The sequence below is a fragment of the Puntigrus tetrazona genome, unplaced genomic scaffold (genome assembly GCF_018831695.1).
Source record: "Puntigrus tetrazona isolate hp1 unplaced genomic scaffold, ASM1883169v1 S000000513, whole genome shotgun sequence".
NCBI lineage: Eukaryota > Metazoa > Chordata > Actinopteri > Cypriniformes > Cyprinidae > Puntigrus > Puntigrus tetrazona.
Window position 1 is genome coordinate 1,053,345 of NW_025048150.1, and position 19,156 is coordinate 1,072,500.

The following is a 19,156-nucleotide window of genomic DNA, read 5'->3' on the forward strand; positions in this document are numbered from 1 at the left end:
GTGTATTTCCAAAGTTGTTAGTTAAAAAAACAACATGTAGTTCTAATGCGTCAGAGTGAGTGCAGATCTGTGTCGGAGAACCCGCCCTGAATATTTCTCCCAACGTTGGTCCTAAAGGCTAGGTAGGGCACTCGAAAGTGGGGACGCTTGGGAAACATCATCCACGCAGAGTGACCTGTAACAGGTTTTCTTATCAATATGGATCCACCTTAAAGACGTGGGTAACCTAGATAAGACTGTTGTTAAGACATTCTCAACTTCCATGCAAATACAGCTCAGACTTCACTGTTCATCTTATTATATGATAAATCCAATACGACGATGTGGATGAGTTTACAAAGGCAGAAACCACTGTCTAATTGCTTAAAATTATGTATTTTATCAGGCACTGCACCTCTGACGCGTCCAGAATTTAATATGAATACACAATTAAATTACACCTATGTTCAAAAAATACTACTCAGGTTTCAATGTTCATCTCACAACCTACAAAAGTGACTTGTTTAATTAACACGTCCCACTGTTGAATTGCGTTAAATGACACTTTCTTGTAAAATCAACATGGGAGCACTGTAACATGTTCAAGATTGAACCTAAACCCTAAAAAGTATTGGTGATCCCAAGTTAACCGATATTACAATTCAATTCGTCCCGTCTGTGATTGGGATTATCATCGACGATAGGAGCGACTAGTATGGGTTGATCTCTAACATTCCCAGGGTTTAATATGTTGTGCTTGAGTAAACGGCACACGGTTCTCGGACGTTTCAAACACCGCTCAGACTCCACCACTCGCGGGACCGGGAAAGCGACTTGTTAAATCACCACGTCCCACCGTTTAACGGCTTTAAATGCCGTGTCTTATTAGCCGCGACACACGGCGGCTCGCGGTCAGGCGCTCATCTCGTTAGTATTCCGAAACTCTTCCAAACACAAGAGTTAAGTAGTTAAACTTGCATGGTGCAAAGCGTGCAATGTATTGCCTAGCAACAGCGCAAGTGGGATGCGCGTAAGGTTAGCGAATAGAAACCTCAAATACTGTTTCCAGGAGCAGGGCACCGCTCGCGTTGAGACGCTACTAACACGTCACGATCGGTTGGCTGTTGCTGTGTAGTCTCCCCGCTGCCTAATGGTTATCACCTCCGAGCGTGTAATTCTATTGGCAGGTTATGCTTTTATTCCCCGAAGTTGTGTTTACTCGACGTTCCTTTGAAGTTCGAACAGGTTTGAGTCTCGGTAACTCCCAAACTTTGTCGAGTTAGCCGGCCTTCGACGCGGTAGGAGGTTGATCTGATTTATATTTCCAACTCGCACCTAACGTTCACGTTGTGCCAACGAATCACATTTCGGCTCTGGAGAGCCGCAGACCTCAGTAAAAGCACACGCTCGGAAACATCTCCTCAGAATGTGATTTCCCGCACCTAAGTAGGTTTTATCCGCGATTTCCCTCAGTAATTATAAAGTACTTACGGGCGAGCCATTTTTTTGTTTTCTCGGCTAACTGACACAATAAGGCCAATAAAGACGTGCGTGTGTGTGTGGAATCATCATTTCATGGCAGACTAACGGAAAGATCTTTCTCTCAGGATATTCCCGCCTCCCGCTCACTTCGATCAAATATTTCGCATTGGCAGATTAAGTTAACGAACATCTAAGGTTACCGGATTTAATTTGCGTGGCATTTTGACTAGTTTGGTCCGTTTTTTTTTATTTTTATTTATTTATTTTACAATTAAAAAACACGACTGATCGTTAATTTACTTGCGTTTTATATTAAATAATAATACCATGGCGGTTGAGAAGGCGGTTAGATTCAAATTTGAACTTGTGGATATAAACGAACTCGTAGTTCAAATTCGAATCTAACGTCTGAATTGAAATTCTCTTAGCAGTGACGCAAACTGTAGCCGTTTACAGAATGATTTCATATCGTACAAATATTGTCATTTTAAAACAATCCCAGCAGCTGCAAAAGTCCACCTATTTATTTTCGTACCAGGGTGCGTTTTTCTCGGTGAGCGGTTCTCGCGCTCCTCCTAGCGGACGCGGAATTGTACGGAATTCCCGACCCGACGGGCAGCAGCTACCGCGCATGCGCGGACGAAAACTCCATGATTTTTTTTGGCACGGGATCCTAAGGAAAAAATAGGAACTTGGAAACGGAGATAAACTAAAAGCGGCCTCACAAAGACACGATCGACCCCTCGCTCGCGTACGCGCGCGGAAAAGACGCTTAGGAGGGCGCAGGGGCTTCGGATGAAGCGATTGCACGCTCCGCGGCCGAGCAGGATTCACGCGAAACTGGACGACAATGCACGGGGCGCAATAAAACCGAGCGTTATTGCTCTTTGTTTTTAAGCAGGACGGCTCGGATGGTGCGCGGGGATGAAGACGCGGGGAAGTGGCTAAAAATCACGCGGCGTTCGTAACAGCTCCCGCCACGGCGGCATTTGCGGCTCGAGTCCGTCGAGACCCTTGTTCGGTGTTTCGCCTGTGTCGTGCAGCGCGCCGAAGAAGCAGGAAACTTCGTAAACACAGAGGTACGTAGCCCACGAGCTAAAGTAAGCTAACAGCGCGTCTGCGCCGTACGCGACGCGACAGACGAGGACGCTTCCGTTATAATGCGACTTCGAGCGATTCGTTGGTTATAATCGCGGTGTTATTACGTGTCCAGTGGGCTTACGATACAAATAGGATGTTTAAGAATGGGCCGGCTAGCCGTCAATACGCGCCGTTTGTTTATCCTTCGCGACGTTCGGTGTTTAAAAGTACCAGCGCGATGCTCGAGTGAGCGCGTTAATGTTATTCGTTAGTATTCAAGTCTTGGTTTTCTCCAAACTTGGCGTACTTTGATTAGTGGAGGTTTGTTTACTCTTTAGCGCGCCGCTCCAGTCAGATCCCGTCATAGCCCGAGCGTTAGCCGCCTCAGTCACCCGCCTTTATGCCAGAATAAAAACCGTTAAAACTATATGGTTTAGGTGGTGACATCATCTCGGTGACTTAAATTTAAATTTTTGCGTTGGCGCGCTGAGAATTGGTTTCAACTGTCACTTTTCACTCTACTGTCAACCATATGGCAGGGGTGTAACGTTGCACTGACAAAAGCTACTGTGTTTTTACCCTACCAGCACCATGGTAATAATGCCAGACACCATGGTACAAGAATATTATAATCTTCACTGAAATTTCCATCTTTGTTATTGTGTGTTTGTGTCCCATATTTGTATTGAAAATAGTTAAAAACCGTTTATATTGTTTACTCGCACTATGTTGATGCCATCTGAAATGTATATTTTCTTTATATTTTCAGATTGTCAGCTTCTGGAGAGTTTCGTAGAAGCCTCCCGGTCCATCTGAGAGGAGCGGGAAAGATTGTGTGTCGAGACAGAATTGTTGTTGCATTGTGTTGTGCTTCGTTAATGCTGCGTAAATGTCCTCCGAAGAGTGTATTTCACGACTGGTGCTGACCGAGGCTGTATAAAAATGAAAAGGTACAGTACGACGTTGCAGAATGTCATAACATTGTACAAGAAATACATTGAAAGAAAATATGAGTATCCCATTGTGCATTTAAACTCACTTTACCCAGTTAGTTTGTTAGCTTCTTGTTTTAACTTAAAGCTATGATGTACTAACTTCACTGATTTTATGTAAATATATGCATCACTACATGATCAGTTCTATATCCACAGATTAGCCACAGATTAAACGCTCAGAAGTGGAGTGACAACTGTGTTTAGATGTAGTGTGGATATGTTTTCCAGCTGAAATTAAGTGTGCAGAGCGAGTCAAATCTTGAAACTGAATCTAGTTTGCCAAATCTGGATTGAAACTGAAGCTAGTTCGTCAAATCTGGTTTGAAACTGAATCTAGTTCGTCAGATCTGGTTTGAAACTGAATCTAGTTCGTCAGATCTGGTTTGAAACTGAAGCTAGTTCGTCAGATCTGGTTTGAAACTGAAGCTAGTTCGTCAGATCTGGTTTGAAACTGAAGCTAGTTCGCCAGATCTGGTTTGAAACTGAAGCTAGTTCGCCAGATCTGGTTTGAAACTGAAGCTAGTTCGCCAGATCTGGTTTGAAACTGAAGCTAGTTCGCCAGATCTGGTTTGAAACTGAAGCTAGTTCGCCAGATCTGGTTTGAAACTGAAGCTAGTTCGCCAGATCTGGTTTGAAACTGAAGCTAGTTCGCCAGATCTGGTTTGAAACTGAAGCTAGTTCGCCAGATCTGGTTTGAAACTAGTTCGCCAGATCTGGTTTGCAACTGAAGCTAGTTCGCCAGATCTGGTTTGCAACTGAAGCTAGTTCGCCAGATCTGGTTTGAAACTGAAGCTAGTTCGTCAGATCTGGTTTGAAACTGAAGCTAGTTCGCCAGATCTGGTTTGAAACTGAAGCTAGTTCGTCAGATCTGGTTTGCAACTGAAGCTAGTTCGTCAGATCTGGTTTGCAACTGAAGCTAGTTCGCCAGATCTGGTTTGAAAATTGAATCCGTGTCATAAGATGTGGTTAAAATCTGAATCCTGTTTGAAACTAAATGTTTATGAACTGAATCTTGCACATCAGGTCTAGTTAGAAACTGAATCGGATTCCTCGCATCTGATTTCAAACTAAATTAAAATTGGTTTGTGTCTTTAGGAGCTGGATGTGTGTGAGCAGAAAATGACGGGAGGCAGTGAGAGTGCAGCAGGAGAAAAAGATGGAGGTACGACGCTCATCGCTCAGATCCCGGTTGGCTGGCAGAGGAAGGTGGAAAATGGGGCTGTGTCGTACATCAGGTGCGTCCGTATTTTACTTTGTGTCGTTCATATTCAGATGTGAACAGTGATGGTATTAAAAGGTACTTAATGTGCATTTTTTGCTTAGGCTGCCTGGCAAAGATGATTACTCACAGATGTGTGTGGTTTCAACCGAGCAAGCTTTCCTCACATGCATGCGAGTGTGTTTAGCTTTTTACTCTAGAGCTACCAGCGTGGTTTGGTTAATGAGGAAGCAATGCTCCAAAGTAGTCTGATGTAAAGTTTATGTCAAAACCAGTACAATACTGATAGTGAACTAAACACCCGTTTACACCAGGAATGATGACTAAATTAACATCCATACCAGAAGTTCTGTTTGTAATCGCACGCATATAAAACCTCTTATCAATCGGAGAACAGGCAGATTGCACCACAAGAATCGGACAAACCCTTTAGGCACAAATGATGTAGTCCATCTCTTTTCGCTCTCCACATGCGTAGTTGGCAACAAAGTCAGATATGTTGCGTCTACATATAGAATTTTTAATTTTTACTCCGTTGTTTTACATTTGATTATTTAATTTGCAATGCTTCAAGGGAGTTTGATTCTTTACCTCATTAATACACATAACTGGTTGGTTCGTTCATTGCTTATAACTCTTTAATAGACTTTCTTTTTTTTCTTTTTTTTTAAATCCTTCCAGGAAAAAAACAGTAAGCGGGCGGCAATGCTACACTCTATTAGGGACTCAGAATTTGTTTATTATACTATAATGCATTTGTCATTCTTGCTTTCTGCTGACGTTGCTGTCAGTGCGCAGCATTTCAAATGATGCAAAGAGTGTAGGAACCAGTAAACAGACACAAATGGCAAATTCTGTTTTAATGGTATAAGCAAAATGACGAAATCCTGAATAAAAACAATAAAGCTCGGCACCTTCTGGTTGCATTTATGTCGATTGCGTTGATGTCTGCGGGGAAAAAAGATGGAATTTAAGAACCGTTTCACACAAAAAATAGCTGTCAGACTTGGCCACATCGATCTTTCTCTTGTTCTTCAGCCCGAGTGGTACAGTCCTTCGATCTGTGGATGAGGTGAGGGCGTATCTGCGGACAGACGGCACATGTAAGTGTGGTCTCGAGTGCCCGCTAGTCCCAAATAAGGTGAGCTCAACATTCATTCATCAATCAATCAATCAATCAATCATTTTTATTTCTATAGCGCTTTTAACAACACAGGTTGCATCAAAGCACTGAACAGTATAAAGCAGAAGAATACAATGACAGGGATGTATAATGGCGAGAGTGAAAAATTTGTTATTAAATGCAGAGACGAAACCTCTGTCATCAATTCTTGATACCTTCTCTTTCGTGGTGTTTGATTGCAGAGTAATGCATTCGTTATTATAGATTGCAGTAGTGTCTGGAGTTAAATACTAGCATACTTCCGGCTCTACTTTATTAATCAAGTCACGGTTATTTATATAGCACTTTTTACAATGCAGATTAATAGTGTTAAATAGGCATGTGACTATGCATGTTAATAGTGTGTGGGTTATGCAATGAAAAACTACGTTGTTATGTTGCTTGTTTTATTTGGCTATCAGCATCTGATTATTATTTCAAGAAAGCTGATTAAGTATAACTATGCTGGAGAAGGAAGTGTTGAATGCACTGCATTGCAAAATCGCATGCAATGTCTTCTCTGCACTTTTTGGCAAACGTCACCCTGTTATTCAGTGCATACAGAGAGAGTTGTATGATAATATGCAGTTCACAGACATTATTGCAAAGGTGATTTAGCTGCCTTTTTAAATCCCCACAGGTCTTTAATTTTGACCCTGCTGCGATGGTCCGAGCTCCTGGTCATCAGTCAGGGAAAATAGAGGAAGACATGACCAAACTCTGTAATCATCGCAGGAAAGTTGATGCCATGGCGGCATTATGCCAAAGCATGCAGCCCTCCCATCTTCCCTCGCCAGCTCAAACCACAGGTATTGCATCTTAATACATACAAGTCATTCCAACACTTTTATAGAAGAGCCAGGTTCTGTCACATGCTGCAACGACGTGTTGAAAGATTGCTTCAGTAAGCTAATACTTTTGCTAATGCTAATACTTTTAACACTTAAAGATAAGATTTGATTCAGTTCGGTTTATTTTTTGAAGCGCTTTTAAACACAACATATTGTTGTTCCGGAGAGCTGTGCTACACCAAAAAATAAATCTACAATACAACAATTGAAGAGAAAACATTTTCAGTTCATAAACATTGTTCATTCTCGATACTTCATGCTTTAACCTTACAGCATTTACTCATATAAGTTAATATTTAAAGTATTGTTTTGTTAGTTCAGTGCCTAATGCATGACGTAATAACAATTTGACCCTTCATGTAAAGTATTACCAATTATTTTGGCTTTACTGTAAACACTTTTATTACTTATTTTTACAAACCTTTAAAATGGTTGTAGTAAATGACAGCAACTTTTATTGAACCCAAAACTTTTCTTTAACCGCTTGTCTTAAAGTGCATTGCAGTATACGACCGCTGCTGTTTTTATGGAGTGAAGATTTAAGTTTATTCTCTACAAATTGTCCAAATATTAACTGTTCAAGTGATTACATTTGTCTAAAGCATGCTGTCATCGTCAGTATCCAGTTCACAGAATTTTTTTTAGATAAACTGTAAACTACACTGCAACCACTAAGTTTCCCTTTAGTAAAAACATTACTATCTATATCAAAGTATGATATACAGCGTCTATAAAAGTGTTTTTCCCGCATTTGAATCGCTGTGGACTTAACAATGTGTCATTGATCAACTGTTGTTTTTGCAAAAAGAAACCCACTGTTAAAAGATGTCTCATGACATCTCAGCTAGAGTTTGCCAGAAGGCACGTCTGAGACATAGTAGAAGAAAGTTCTATAGTCTGAGATCAAAATTAAGTTTAAAGTCAAACACTGCCCTCCAAAAATGTACATGTAACCCAATTTTTTCCGTCATTCATTATTAAAAAGTACTAAAATATTTGCATTTTATGCATTTAGGAGATGCTTTTTCCCAAAGCAAATCACAAACGATGAACCAAAACAGTTCTCTAACAATATTGATAATATACAATGCCATGTTTGGTAGGCATCTTAGATTTGGATTTTTAAGTAATTGCTTTTTATAGGCACTGTACCTGTCTTTAAATGAGCACACCACTCCCCTAGAGTTGAATATTTGAGTTTTATCATTTTCAAATCCATTCAGTTCTAGTGGTAGCACTTTTAGCTGAAGCTTAGCAATGAAATTTGATTAGACTGTTAGCGTCTCGCTCATAAATTACAGAAGAGTTTTGAATCATTGTCTAGGCACAATGAAATGAAGCAGTGCCTGAAAATGCTGAGGACAATTTTCAGGTGCTGCGTAATATCAGGAGCCGCTAACAGTATAATCAGATTCAATGATCTATGCTAAGCTACAGCTAAAAGTGCTACCGCCAGAACCAGAGATTGACTGAATGGATTCAAACAGTGTTTAACTCTAGGGGAGTTGGGAAACGAGCCTATTTTAAGTTCAGCTTTCTTCAGTAAGGTGAGTTGTGTTGTCTTGATGTTTGTTTAAGGAGGTGTTATATACTCGGTGGACGGCAGAGAGCCGAGAGGATCAATGGTGGCTCATGGAGACGGCGTCCACTGCACTTACCCTCAGCTAAGACACAACCAACCCAAATCCAACATTGGATTTCCTCTTTCATCTCCACGCTCTGTTGTTCAAAACGGTTCTGTTAACCTCACCCCAAATTCACGGCCTCCAGAACAGGGTTCGCCTTTAAAGAAACCCCAGACGCCAGTGGGCTGCATGCCTGGTTACCCAAAACAGCAGTGGAGCCCTCATCCCCCAAGCATCCCCCAAAGGACAGTGCACAACCCCACTTCCCCTAACAGTGTAAGACCAAGTGTACACACTCATATACATCCTCCTGACCCCTCTACATCTATAACTCTAAGCGCTCGAGGAAACTCCCAGGGAGCCAGTGTCAAGTCGCCCTCTCCTCTGTCACCTTTAGACACTTTTTCACCCCGCCAACGCTCTCGACACTCTTCCACATCCTCGCTCTCAGAGGCCCAAGGGTCTGTCTTCATTCAGGGAGGCAAACCGTGCTCCTCGCCCAAGCTTCCTCTAGCGCCTTCCAGCCCTTGTAGTCGCTTGGAGGGCATTCTGCAGCACTACAAAGACTGTAGCGCGAGCTCCAGCGCTAACCAAAGCAACCATCAGACGGTGTTGGTGCATCCCAACGCAGGCGACAAGAGGAATGGCGTGTGCTCTGCTCAACCCCCGGGACTGCTTGGCCTTCCACTAGGTCAGATTCTCAACCAACAGAAGAGTCAGCAAAAGGGCCACATTAATAACTCTTTTCCGGCCAGCAGCCTCCTTTCTGCGGCCGCTAAAGCCCAGCTGGCCAACCAGAAAACCCAGCTCAATGCAGCCGAAGCGCTGACCACACTCCCTCTCGCGGGCTTGGACAAGGAGCAGCAGTCAAAGGTATTGATTAGCACTTTAAACAGTAGCGTCCATCCCACTTCCGCCAGAGCGCAGTCCCTCACCGCCCTTTTGCTTCCGCACTCCCCTTCCCTTTCCCCGGCTTCCCCTGCCGTAGCGGAGAAAAACTTGAGGCGTAAACGTCAGAGGCGCTCGCCCACCGTATTGAGCATGCTCAAGGACTCGCAGTTGGGTCGGACCGCGGGAGATCTCTCCGGGCCGCCTCAGCTCATCTCGCCATGCCTTTCGCCAACTTCTCCTCCCGTACCTCATTTAGACAACCACCGGCTGCCCGTCGCTCCTCCGAATACCTCCAGGTTGCAGGATTCGGAGGAAGGCAGGAAGCCAGGACTTGCTAATTCCCTCCCATCTCCATCCCAGCCCCTTTCCGCCCTGCTTCAGCTTCTTAGCATGCAAAACGCAACCCAGCAGTCCACTGCCATGCCTGGCACCAGGCACACAAACACATTGCCCTCTTCACCCAGACCCATCACTCCGCAGACGCCCCAATGCGAAGCGCAGTCCGGGTTACGTTTACCCAACCACGCCCTGCAACCTCAACCCCAGAGCACAGTGCCCGTGCCGGACCCTCCCATCCAGCGACCCCCATCCCTACCCTTTCCTCTGATGGGTGACGAGACAACCTTGAACCTCAAAACAACCTCCAGCAGCGCCATCCTGAACTTGAGCCAGACGACGCCGGACCTCAGCAGTTCAATTTTGAGCATGATGAACCAGATGTCCTCAACATGCTTGCCCTCATTCCCGGAGAAAGGTTGTGGACCCAAAACAGCAGAGGCTTGTCTTGACCACAATACCTACCAAATTAACCAGTCCAACCACAATCAAGCCGTGGAAAGTAAAGGTGAGATTTGAGAGGCATGTGATGGTATCAAATTTTGGTCAGGCTTTATATTACATGGCAACTATAGGTACTTATTTTTTGATAAGGACAATGAACTTTTTGTGTTCATATTGTGTTGCAAAACACATTGGCTGCTTGCATAGGCAAAATGTAAAAACATGTAAGTTTGCAATAAGTGCATTGTACCAAATGCTTAAATGAAATGTAGGTACATTGTAGTTAATGTCACCTAATATAAAGTGGGACCCAATTTTTTTAATATTGCTAAAGATTTCATCACGGTGCACAGTATCACTACAATAAAGTATATGTTTTTTTCTTAGAACGAAAATAACTTACCATTTAGATACAGTAAAAGCAGTACACATAATATATGTGAAGGAAATAAATGTTTCAAACTGGTTAAAGTGCAAATGAATTGTAAAGAACAAAGTAACACTTTACAATAACATCTCATTAGTTGACTTTAGTTAATGCTCTAACATTAACAATAGCTTCTTTTGTTACAGAAGTTATTATTTGTTGAAAATTACAACTTTTAATACATATTAGCTGGATAATGCTTTTTTTTTACGTTAATCGTTTGTCATTAATTGTTGAAATCACCTAAGGTTAATAAATGCTCTAAAAGAGTTTGTCATTGGCAGTTTGGTAACTAAAGCTCTATTAGTTCGCAGTAGTAAATTATTTAATGTAAAGTGTGAATAGCGATACAAATTGAAACATTAGTACAGTAAAAAGTACAGTTTAGAAATATTTTGAACAGCAAATCAGTAAATTAGGGTGACACTGAAGAATATGTTATGATGCTGAAAATGCAGCTATGAAATCGCAGGAATAGCTAAAATTTTTAATTGCATCCAAATGGAAAGCATTTTTTTTTAATTATAAAAATATTTCACAATTTTACAGCTTTTGCTGAATTCTAGATCAAATAAATACAGGCATGGCGAGCAGAGAGAGTTTAAAAATATTAAAGATCATGGTATTTTTTTAGCCCATGCTAACGGTCATGCGTGTTCTTTATCGTGACGTATTGGTCTTCTATTCTTGTGTCGTTTGGGTGGTCTGTTTTACTCTTGTGTGTTCTCGGCAGGTCCTATGGATTCGATGGATCAACCGGACTCGGATGCAAGGTTGCTGGGTGGCTGTGAGCCGGACCACAGCCTATCTCTGCCCCCCTCTTCTGACCTCTCTAACCCTACAGCCGACCCCGCTGTCTCCTTGCCGCTCGCAGAGGCTTTTCCCTTCATGTCTCAAGAGCAGCTCCTCCAGCTTCTCTCCTCCAACGCCGGTCTGCCTTCCCTGCTCCCGCCGTTCCTCGGCTCCCTTCCTTTAGGGGTCTGGACGGGCGGCCAGCCTGCCCAAGCTCAGCCGACCGGTGCCATCCTAAACCAGGGCTCTCCTCTCAACATCCTCAACCAGGGCGAGCTCCCTCTGGTGAGCCTGTTAAATCCGCCCAGCTCCGCCGAGGCAGGGGTGGAGGCCGGCGAGAAACCCCCCGGGCTTCAAGCCCTGCTCATGGCTTCGTTGCTGCTCGGCCAGAATCCGGCCGCCATGCTGCCGCTGCCAGCGCTCAACTTGGAGCTGCCCGCGCTACAGCAGGTGTTCGCGGACGGAGCGTCCCTGGAGAAGACCCCCGCTCTGCTGGACTCGGTCCTGATGGGGCCGGGGCTCCTGGAGGCCCTGCAGACTCTAGCGCCCAGCGCAGACGGCCAGTCGCTGCTGCTTTCAGCCCCTCTCACTCCACCCCCTCATGCCTTCCTGTCGCTCAACCCCGCTCTGCTGACCGCAGCTCTCGCCCAGACCGAACCCCTGCCCAACCACACTCCACCCCCCCCGCCTCACTCTCAGGTAAACGCACCAGTCGCATGCTTCCGGTCAATGCATCGGTTCTCATGTGCCAGGGTTTCCCGACCAGATGTTCTGTTAATGATGGAGCTGAGGCATATGTGTGACCCTGGAGCACGAAACCAGTCATAAGAGTCAGTTTTTTTATGCATGATATAAAGTCTGAGTGAGTGAGCGTTACCATTGATGCATGGTTTGTTAGAAAAGGACAGCTATTTAAAAATCGAAGGGTGCAAAGAAATCAGAAGTGCCTTTAAAGTTGAAGACATTAGCAATGCATATTACTAATCAAAAATGAAGATTGGATATTTTAGCAGTAGGAACATTTCTGCATATCTTCATTGTTCATATTGTTGGCTGTTGCTGCAGATATCGCTCTCTCGCTTATGACGGCTTCAAATAGTTGTATCTCAGCCAAATAATAATACATCAATGAAAACCTTTTTTTTTAGCTTTCAGATGATGTTTAAATCTCAGTGTCAAAAAATATACTTTTAAGACTGGTTTTGTAGTCCACGTTCACATTCGTGCATTTTTAATACTAGTGTGAATTTAATAAAAGCTATAAAAATGTCAAGGTTGGGGGTAATGTCAAAATCAAAAAGATTGGACATTATATTCTTCTAATCGTGGCATTATTTTAACTCCCAATATCCATATTTTTATCCACCTACTGTAATGCATTTACTGTGATGCACAGCAAATAATGAAACAATATTAAATGGTAATTGCTAAAGTCCTCGTATCTGGCGCATGCTGTTGTTCTTTTTAGCATCTCATTGAAAATGTCCCTAAAAATGTGGGTAAATGTCACGAAAACGAATCGCGTTGCAAAAAATCCTAACGCTAAATGCGTAGTTCAACCCAAACATTAATATTGCTGTTCAGTAACATCCGAGTACATGCATCCTGTGCAATACACGTGTGAATGTGTGTGACTGTAGGGGACTCTAGTTTCTACCTCGGTGTCCTGCGGCCCTCTGGTGTCCAGCACGGGGCCGGAAGTGTGTGACCCTCTGGCCGAGCAGGACAAGAACAACACCCAGACACCTCAGTTCCTGCCGCCTCTGCTCGCCCCCGGCGTTCTTGGTAAGTGGATCGATTAAAACCATGTTAAATGCGTATTATTATACAGATATGTAGTGTGTGACTCCAGTCAGTGCTTCTTTCAGTTAGTGAGTCTCTGATGTTTCTCCTGACGGGGATCTTAATAATGTTGTACTTTTTAATTTGCATTTGATATTTGGCAGACATTGTATTTTTGTGCACATAGTATTATTTTAGTACTGATATGCTATTAACGTTTTTGTTAATATTATGAATTAGATTTTATTTATAGATTTGCTTTAATTTTACAGTGTAGTAATTCTATTGTTTATATATATATATATATATATATATATATATATATATATATATATATATATATATATATATATATATATATATATATATATATATATATATAAAATGTATATGTGTGTGTGTGTGTTGTTTGTTTTTAAATAAGTTTAGTTTTTACTAAGTTAAGCTTTTTATTAGTAAATGTTTTTTTATATGTGTGTAAGGGTTGTGTGTGTGTGTAAAATGTTATTTGTTTTTAGATATTTGCAAAATATTTTTGTTAATTTTTTTTCTTCTTCATTTGTATATTTTCAGATAAATATTATTGATGGATAAATAAGAATAATTTGTGAATACATTATTTTGTAGTACTGATATAATACTAAATTTGTTTTTAGATTTTATTTTTAGATTTTCATTTTCACAGTTTACTAATAGTGTTTGTTTGTCATTTTCATTATTACTTATATGTGTATATTACATATATATATATATATATATATTGGTATATTAAATAATATATATATATATATATATGTATATATATATATATATATATATATGTATGTATATATATATATATATATATATATATATATATATATATATATATATATTATTATATGTATATATATATATATATATATTAAATGCAATATAAATAGGTTTTTATTTTTTTTAGGTTTTTTATATGTTTTGTCTTTTGTATATTTTTACTCATATTTTTTTTTCTTTGTAATGTTTTTTGCTTTCATTTGAATATTTTCAATAAGCAAAAATGTGTAAATAAATATATAAATACTTCATTATGAAACCATTTTTACGCAAGTAGCAAAAATGTCAATGCATCACTTCTCATGAATCGATGTGATGCAAATCAAAGCCTCAGCAGTTTATAAGCGAGCGATCGCTACTAGTTCTTGTTTCTCCGCCCGAGACGCTTAGTTTTACCGTAGAGCCGCTGTTTTGGGCTGTGGAGGGATTATCGGCGGCGCTTGAAGTCCGGTGTCGTTACGTTGGTGTTCTGCGGGAGATTGTGAAGCTTCGTGACATCTCGGCACACTCAGCAGAACCGGTCTCACGCTGAAGCTGGACGGGACAAAGTGAAGCAGACTCGAGTGTTTTTTCTGAAAGTTTGGCCACAGCGGTGACAGTTCTGCTGATGCATTTGTGGCCCGCGTTTCATTTACGTGACCGAGAAAGACTTTTGAGTGACACAGAGAAAATCTCATTGTTCTACCCAGCAGAACTTCTTTTTTTCCCTAAAAACCTCACGCTGTGTTTTGATTTGTATTTAAAGTAACACGTTATTTTACGGTGTCCTTGTTACATGTATTAAAAAATACTGAATATTTAAAAGCGCCATTTCTGATTAGTAATATGCATAGCTGAGAACTTCATTCTGCGTTTTTTTTTTTTTTTTTTTTTTCAGTATTTATTTATTTATTTATATGCATCCTCAGATTCCAGGTTTTCAGATAGTTGCATCTATTTTTTCACATCAGTAGAAAGCTTATTTATTCCTCTTTCAAAAGCATTGACCACTACGACTGGTTTTATGCTCCAGGCTCACATTTATTGCTATTCTGATTGAAAACAATGCAGTTTCTGAAAACAATGTTAAGGCCATAAAATCTAAGTTACTTTCTGTAATGCCTATTTATCCCTTCACTTAAAATGAACTAGATTAATGTAAATTGATTTATTGACAACTCATAGTCTATATATGAACTATTGTGACCCGTGATATTTGGTTTGTGTTCAGGTGAGCTCACAGCTCTGGGTAACATCAGCGGTCTTCACGGATTATTAGGAGCGGGGCCCCTTCTTCTGCCGCAGGGCCCGTCTCTGAGCGTCCCGCTAGCCCCGAACCAGACGGCGCTCAACCCGCTCACCTGTCTGCAGGTAAGTACAAAAAGAGGCTCTTCTGTGCGAGATAATAAATTAAAAAAAAAAAAAAAAAAAATGCAGAAAAAAACAGTAAAATATTAGAATTTAAAATAGCGTTTTTCTATGTGAACGTCTGTGAAGTTGTAATTTATTTCTGTGATCAAATTAGAATTTTCAGCATCGTTACTCCGGTCTTTAGTGTCATGTGATTCTTCAGAAATCATAGGAATATACTGATTTGCTGCTCGAGAAACACTGAAATGTTTAAAAAATCTTTTGTAAGATTATTAATGTCTTTGCTGTCACTTTTGATAGATTTTAATGCAGCCTCTATGAAAGCATTCATTTGATATTTTGTACTTCATTTAAGCTTCATCAAACTTAATTAGCTCCACGTGTGTTGCTCATAACTTTTTTGTTTATAAAAAAATAAAAATATATATATATATATATATATATATATATATATATATATATATTTAAAAGATTAAAAACATTTATAAAAAAAAAAAACACTGACCTCACCTATATATATAAAAATTTTATTTTTTTTTTATTTTGCGACTAGGTTTTTATATTTTATGTTTTGTCTTTTGTATATTTTTACTCATTGTTACAATTTTATAACACTTCAATGCTCAAATAAATATAGTACATTTCAATTTAAAGAATTATTTCTTAAATGTCTTGCTAAAGCATGTACTTCTCATGAGGTGCATCTTGGGATGTTTGTTAAAAACCGTCCACATGTGTGCTGCACATTTGATGCATTTATAATTGATCCTTTTTTTTTTTTTTTTTTTTTTTTTTTTTTTTTTTTTTTTTTTTATACATTTAGTCATTTAGTAGACCCTTTTATCCAAAGCAACTTCCAAATGATGAATGGAAGCAATCAAAATCAACGGAAGGGCAATGATGGCGACCGAGCAGTAAATTAATAGATTGCGATTTTTAAAAGCGACAAAAAAAACTGCATTAAGATTTAAATGTAATCTTTAATATTTAACCCAGTTTGTATTTCACTATAAAACCGCGAGGAAGTTGAATGCACTCACGCGTGACCCGCCGGTGTTTCGGGGTGATTCTTCTGGTTCTCAGCTGACGATGGCGCCGGCGCTGATGGGAGAGAAACCCGTGGCTCTACACGAGACGCCTTCGTCACAAGATCAGCTTCCCTCGGCTTCGCTATCCCAGGATTCCCTGCTCGACCCGGTCCAGACGCCGCAGCAGCAGAGAGACCCGTCCCCGGGCTCCGGTCCAGGGCTGTTTGACCCGTACGGCTCCTTCATGGACACCATCTACACCTCCTTCCTTCAGGTCAGCGAGCACGACTCGAACCCGCCATCATTTTCCTTCAGTTTAAGTTTGAATCTTTTTCTTACTAATTTGTATTGTTTCTGTTAGCTTTTTAATAGAATTTAAGTTATTCTAGTATTAGTTGTAGTCTACTAATCGCATACGAAATAAAAAAATTTTGTTCATAAAATGGGTTTACTTTTGTATATTATGTATATATAAATACAAACACATGCATGTACATATTTGTTAAATATTTATTTATATATATATATATATATATATATATATATATATATATATATATATATATAAACACATTCAGCTTATATTTAGAAAATATTTGTGTACTTTTATATTAACCATATATATAAACCATTCAAATTTCGAAACGTACGTGACGTAATGAATAGTAACGATAAATAGTGTAACGATAAACTGATTAAAGGAGCAATACTGTGATTACATTTTTTTCTCCTTGGTAATGCAATCGCAATTTTGTTTATAAAAAAGGATCTAAATCATATATTAGCAATTTTACTGTTTCTGTTTAGCTTTATTTGTTTCAGTTTGTTTGTAATGTTGTTGTGTGCGTCTGTCATTTTTTTCTAAATATTTACATTTTGCGTTCTTTTCTTGTGATTTTATATTTGACTTGAAATTAGTAAATCAGTAAGTGCTTTTGTCATTTCTGTTTCTAATATTTTTTTATTTTTTTTTTTTTTTGCTTTGTTTATTTTACTATGTGCTTTTGTCATTTTTATTTTAGCTGTATTTTTCTGTCAAGCTACACAGAAATAAAAATCGCAATCTAGGGCTCTAGACTGTTTTTGCACAGCACCAAATTTTCGACCAAGTCTTTTATTTGAAGCAGAAACAGTGTTGAAAGCGTTGGTGCTTCCTCCTGCAGGTGAGCGAGCGTGATTCGTACCCGGAGCTGCCGCCTCCTCTCAGCCCGCGCCGAGCCTGCTCCGTCCACAACCCAGACCTGACCCGCCTCGGCCTGGACCCGGCCCAGTCCCAGTCCCCGGCCCGAGGGACGCCCAAACCCAGCGAGGACCCGTCGACCCCGCCGCCCTGCGACGCCCCGCTGGAGGAGGCCAAGACCGACGGCTCGGCCTGCGTCTACAGCAACGGGGTCGGCTCCGGGGCCGAGGGGCTCCGGGGCGAGGAAGAGGAGGAGGAGGATGAAGAGGAGGAGGAGCGGCTCAGAGAAGCGGCCCAGGACATCAGAGACGCCGAGCAAGTCCGGGTGAGGGCGCTTCTCACCTCTTACACTGTTTGTGCAGATTGTTTTTCTAGCTTTTATTTCAAATTCTTACATTTTTATATATATATATATATATATATATTTTTCTTTTCTGTTTAACTGGAGGTTACCAATTTAAAAATAAAAATTAAATGATATATTAGCTTTTTTTATGTAATTTTGTTGTGTGCACCTGTCATTTAAAAAAAAAAAAATCTAAATATATTTTGCTTTGTTTTAGTGATTTTTGTGATTTCTGTGTTTATTTTATATTTGACTTAGTTAAGTAATTCTGTACTTTTGTCATTTCTGTTGGTTTTGAATCCTTTTTTTTTACTTTTTACTTTGTACTTTGTACATTTTTTTTTTTTTTTTTTTTTTCTTCATTTTTAGCATTTTTGTGTGCATTTTATTTCAGGGTTTTTTTTTTACCTTTTTTTTTAATTGATTAATATTTAACATTGTTTACTGGTTAATATTGTTTTATCAAGTAATCAATTATTTAACATGATTATGCATTAGAAAATCCCCTCTAATATACTGACTGAATAACATGTTTCAGATACCTCTTTCGTTGTACTCGGAGTAGTGTACTAGACTTTGTTTCCCAGCATGACCCAGCATGTTTGTTTCTCTTCTGTCTGCTCAGGCTGAAGACGTACACACAGGAGCCAGAAGAGGGCGCAAGAGGAAGCAGACGTAAGTGTAGCTGTCCAGAACTTTATTCAATCACTACTTCATCATCATCATCATCATCATCATCATCATCTTCTTCTTTTTCTGCCTTTCAGGCTGCAGAGAGGGGCGGACCTTCTGGGCGGCATCGACAGCATCATTGAGGAGCCGACGGTGAGAATCATACACACACTCACTCTCATGCACACACTTCACTCACTCACTTTCATACACACTCACTCTGATACACATGCTCACTCACACCCGTTCACACACACACACACACACACTAACCCAGTTCTCATACACACTTACTCGCTCTCATACACACTTTTTCACTACCTCTCATACACACACACATTCACTCACTCACTCTCATACACACTCACTCTCATTCACTCACTCACTCTCACTCTCATTCACTCATACACACACACACACACTCATTCACTTACTCACTCTCATACACACACACACACACTCATTCACTTACTCACTCTCATACACACACACACACACACTCATTCACTCACTCTCATACACACACACACACACACACTCATTCACTCACTCACTCTCACACACACACACACACACACACACTCACTCACTCTCATACACACTCGCTCTCATACACACTCTCATACACACACACTCACTCATTCACTCACTCTCATACACACACACACACTCATTCACTCTAATACACACACACACACACAC

At 40.4% G+C, this 19,156-nt stretch overlaps 1 protein-coding gene across 3 annotated transcripts in view; it reads left to right on the forward strand.

Moving 5' to 3' along the window:
- The first annotated feature begins 581 nt into the window (after positions 1-581).
- mbd6 (methyl-CpG binding domain protein 6) overlaps positions 582-19,156 on the forward strand; it is a 20,825-nt gene continuing 2,250 nt past the window's right edge. Inside the window, exons 1-13 of one of the 3 annotated variants that reach the window (XM_043232170.1) lie at positions 582-2,540; positions 3,311-3,491; positions 4,632-4,771; positions 5,794-5,896; positions 6,558-6,726; positions 8,347-10,128; positions 11,225-11,982; positions 12,924-13,068; positions 15,089-15,228; positions 16,312-16,530; positions 17,420-17,761; positions 18,408-18,457; positions 18,550-18,607. In XM_043232170.1, the coding sequence (XP_043088105.1) occupies positions 4,656-4,771; positions 5,794-5,896; positions 6,558-6,726; positions 8,347-10,128; positions 11,225-11,982; positions 12,924-13,068; positions 15,089-15,228; positions 16,312-16,530; positions 17,420-17,761; positions 18,408-18,457; positions 18,550-18,607 (3,882 nt within the window). In that variant the 5' untranslated portion in view covers positions 582-2,540; positions 3,311-3,491; positions 4,632-4,655. Of the gene's footprint in view, positions 2,541-2,560; positions 3,157-3,310; positions 3,492-4,631; positions 4,772-5,793; positions 5,897-6,557; positions 6,727-8,346; positions 10,129-11,224; positions 11,983-12,923; positions 13,069-15,088; positions 15,229-16,311; positions 16,531-17,419; positions 17,762-18,407; positions 18,458-18,549; positions 18,608-19,156 lie in introns of those variants that run through there. The other 2 variants (XM_043232171.1, XM_043232172.1) reach the window with 2 other exon arrangements.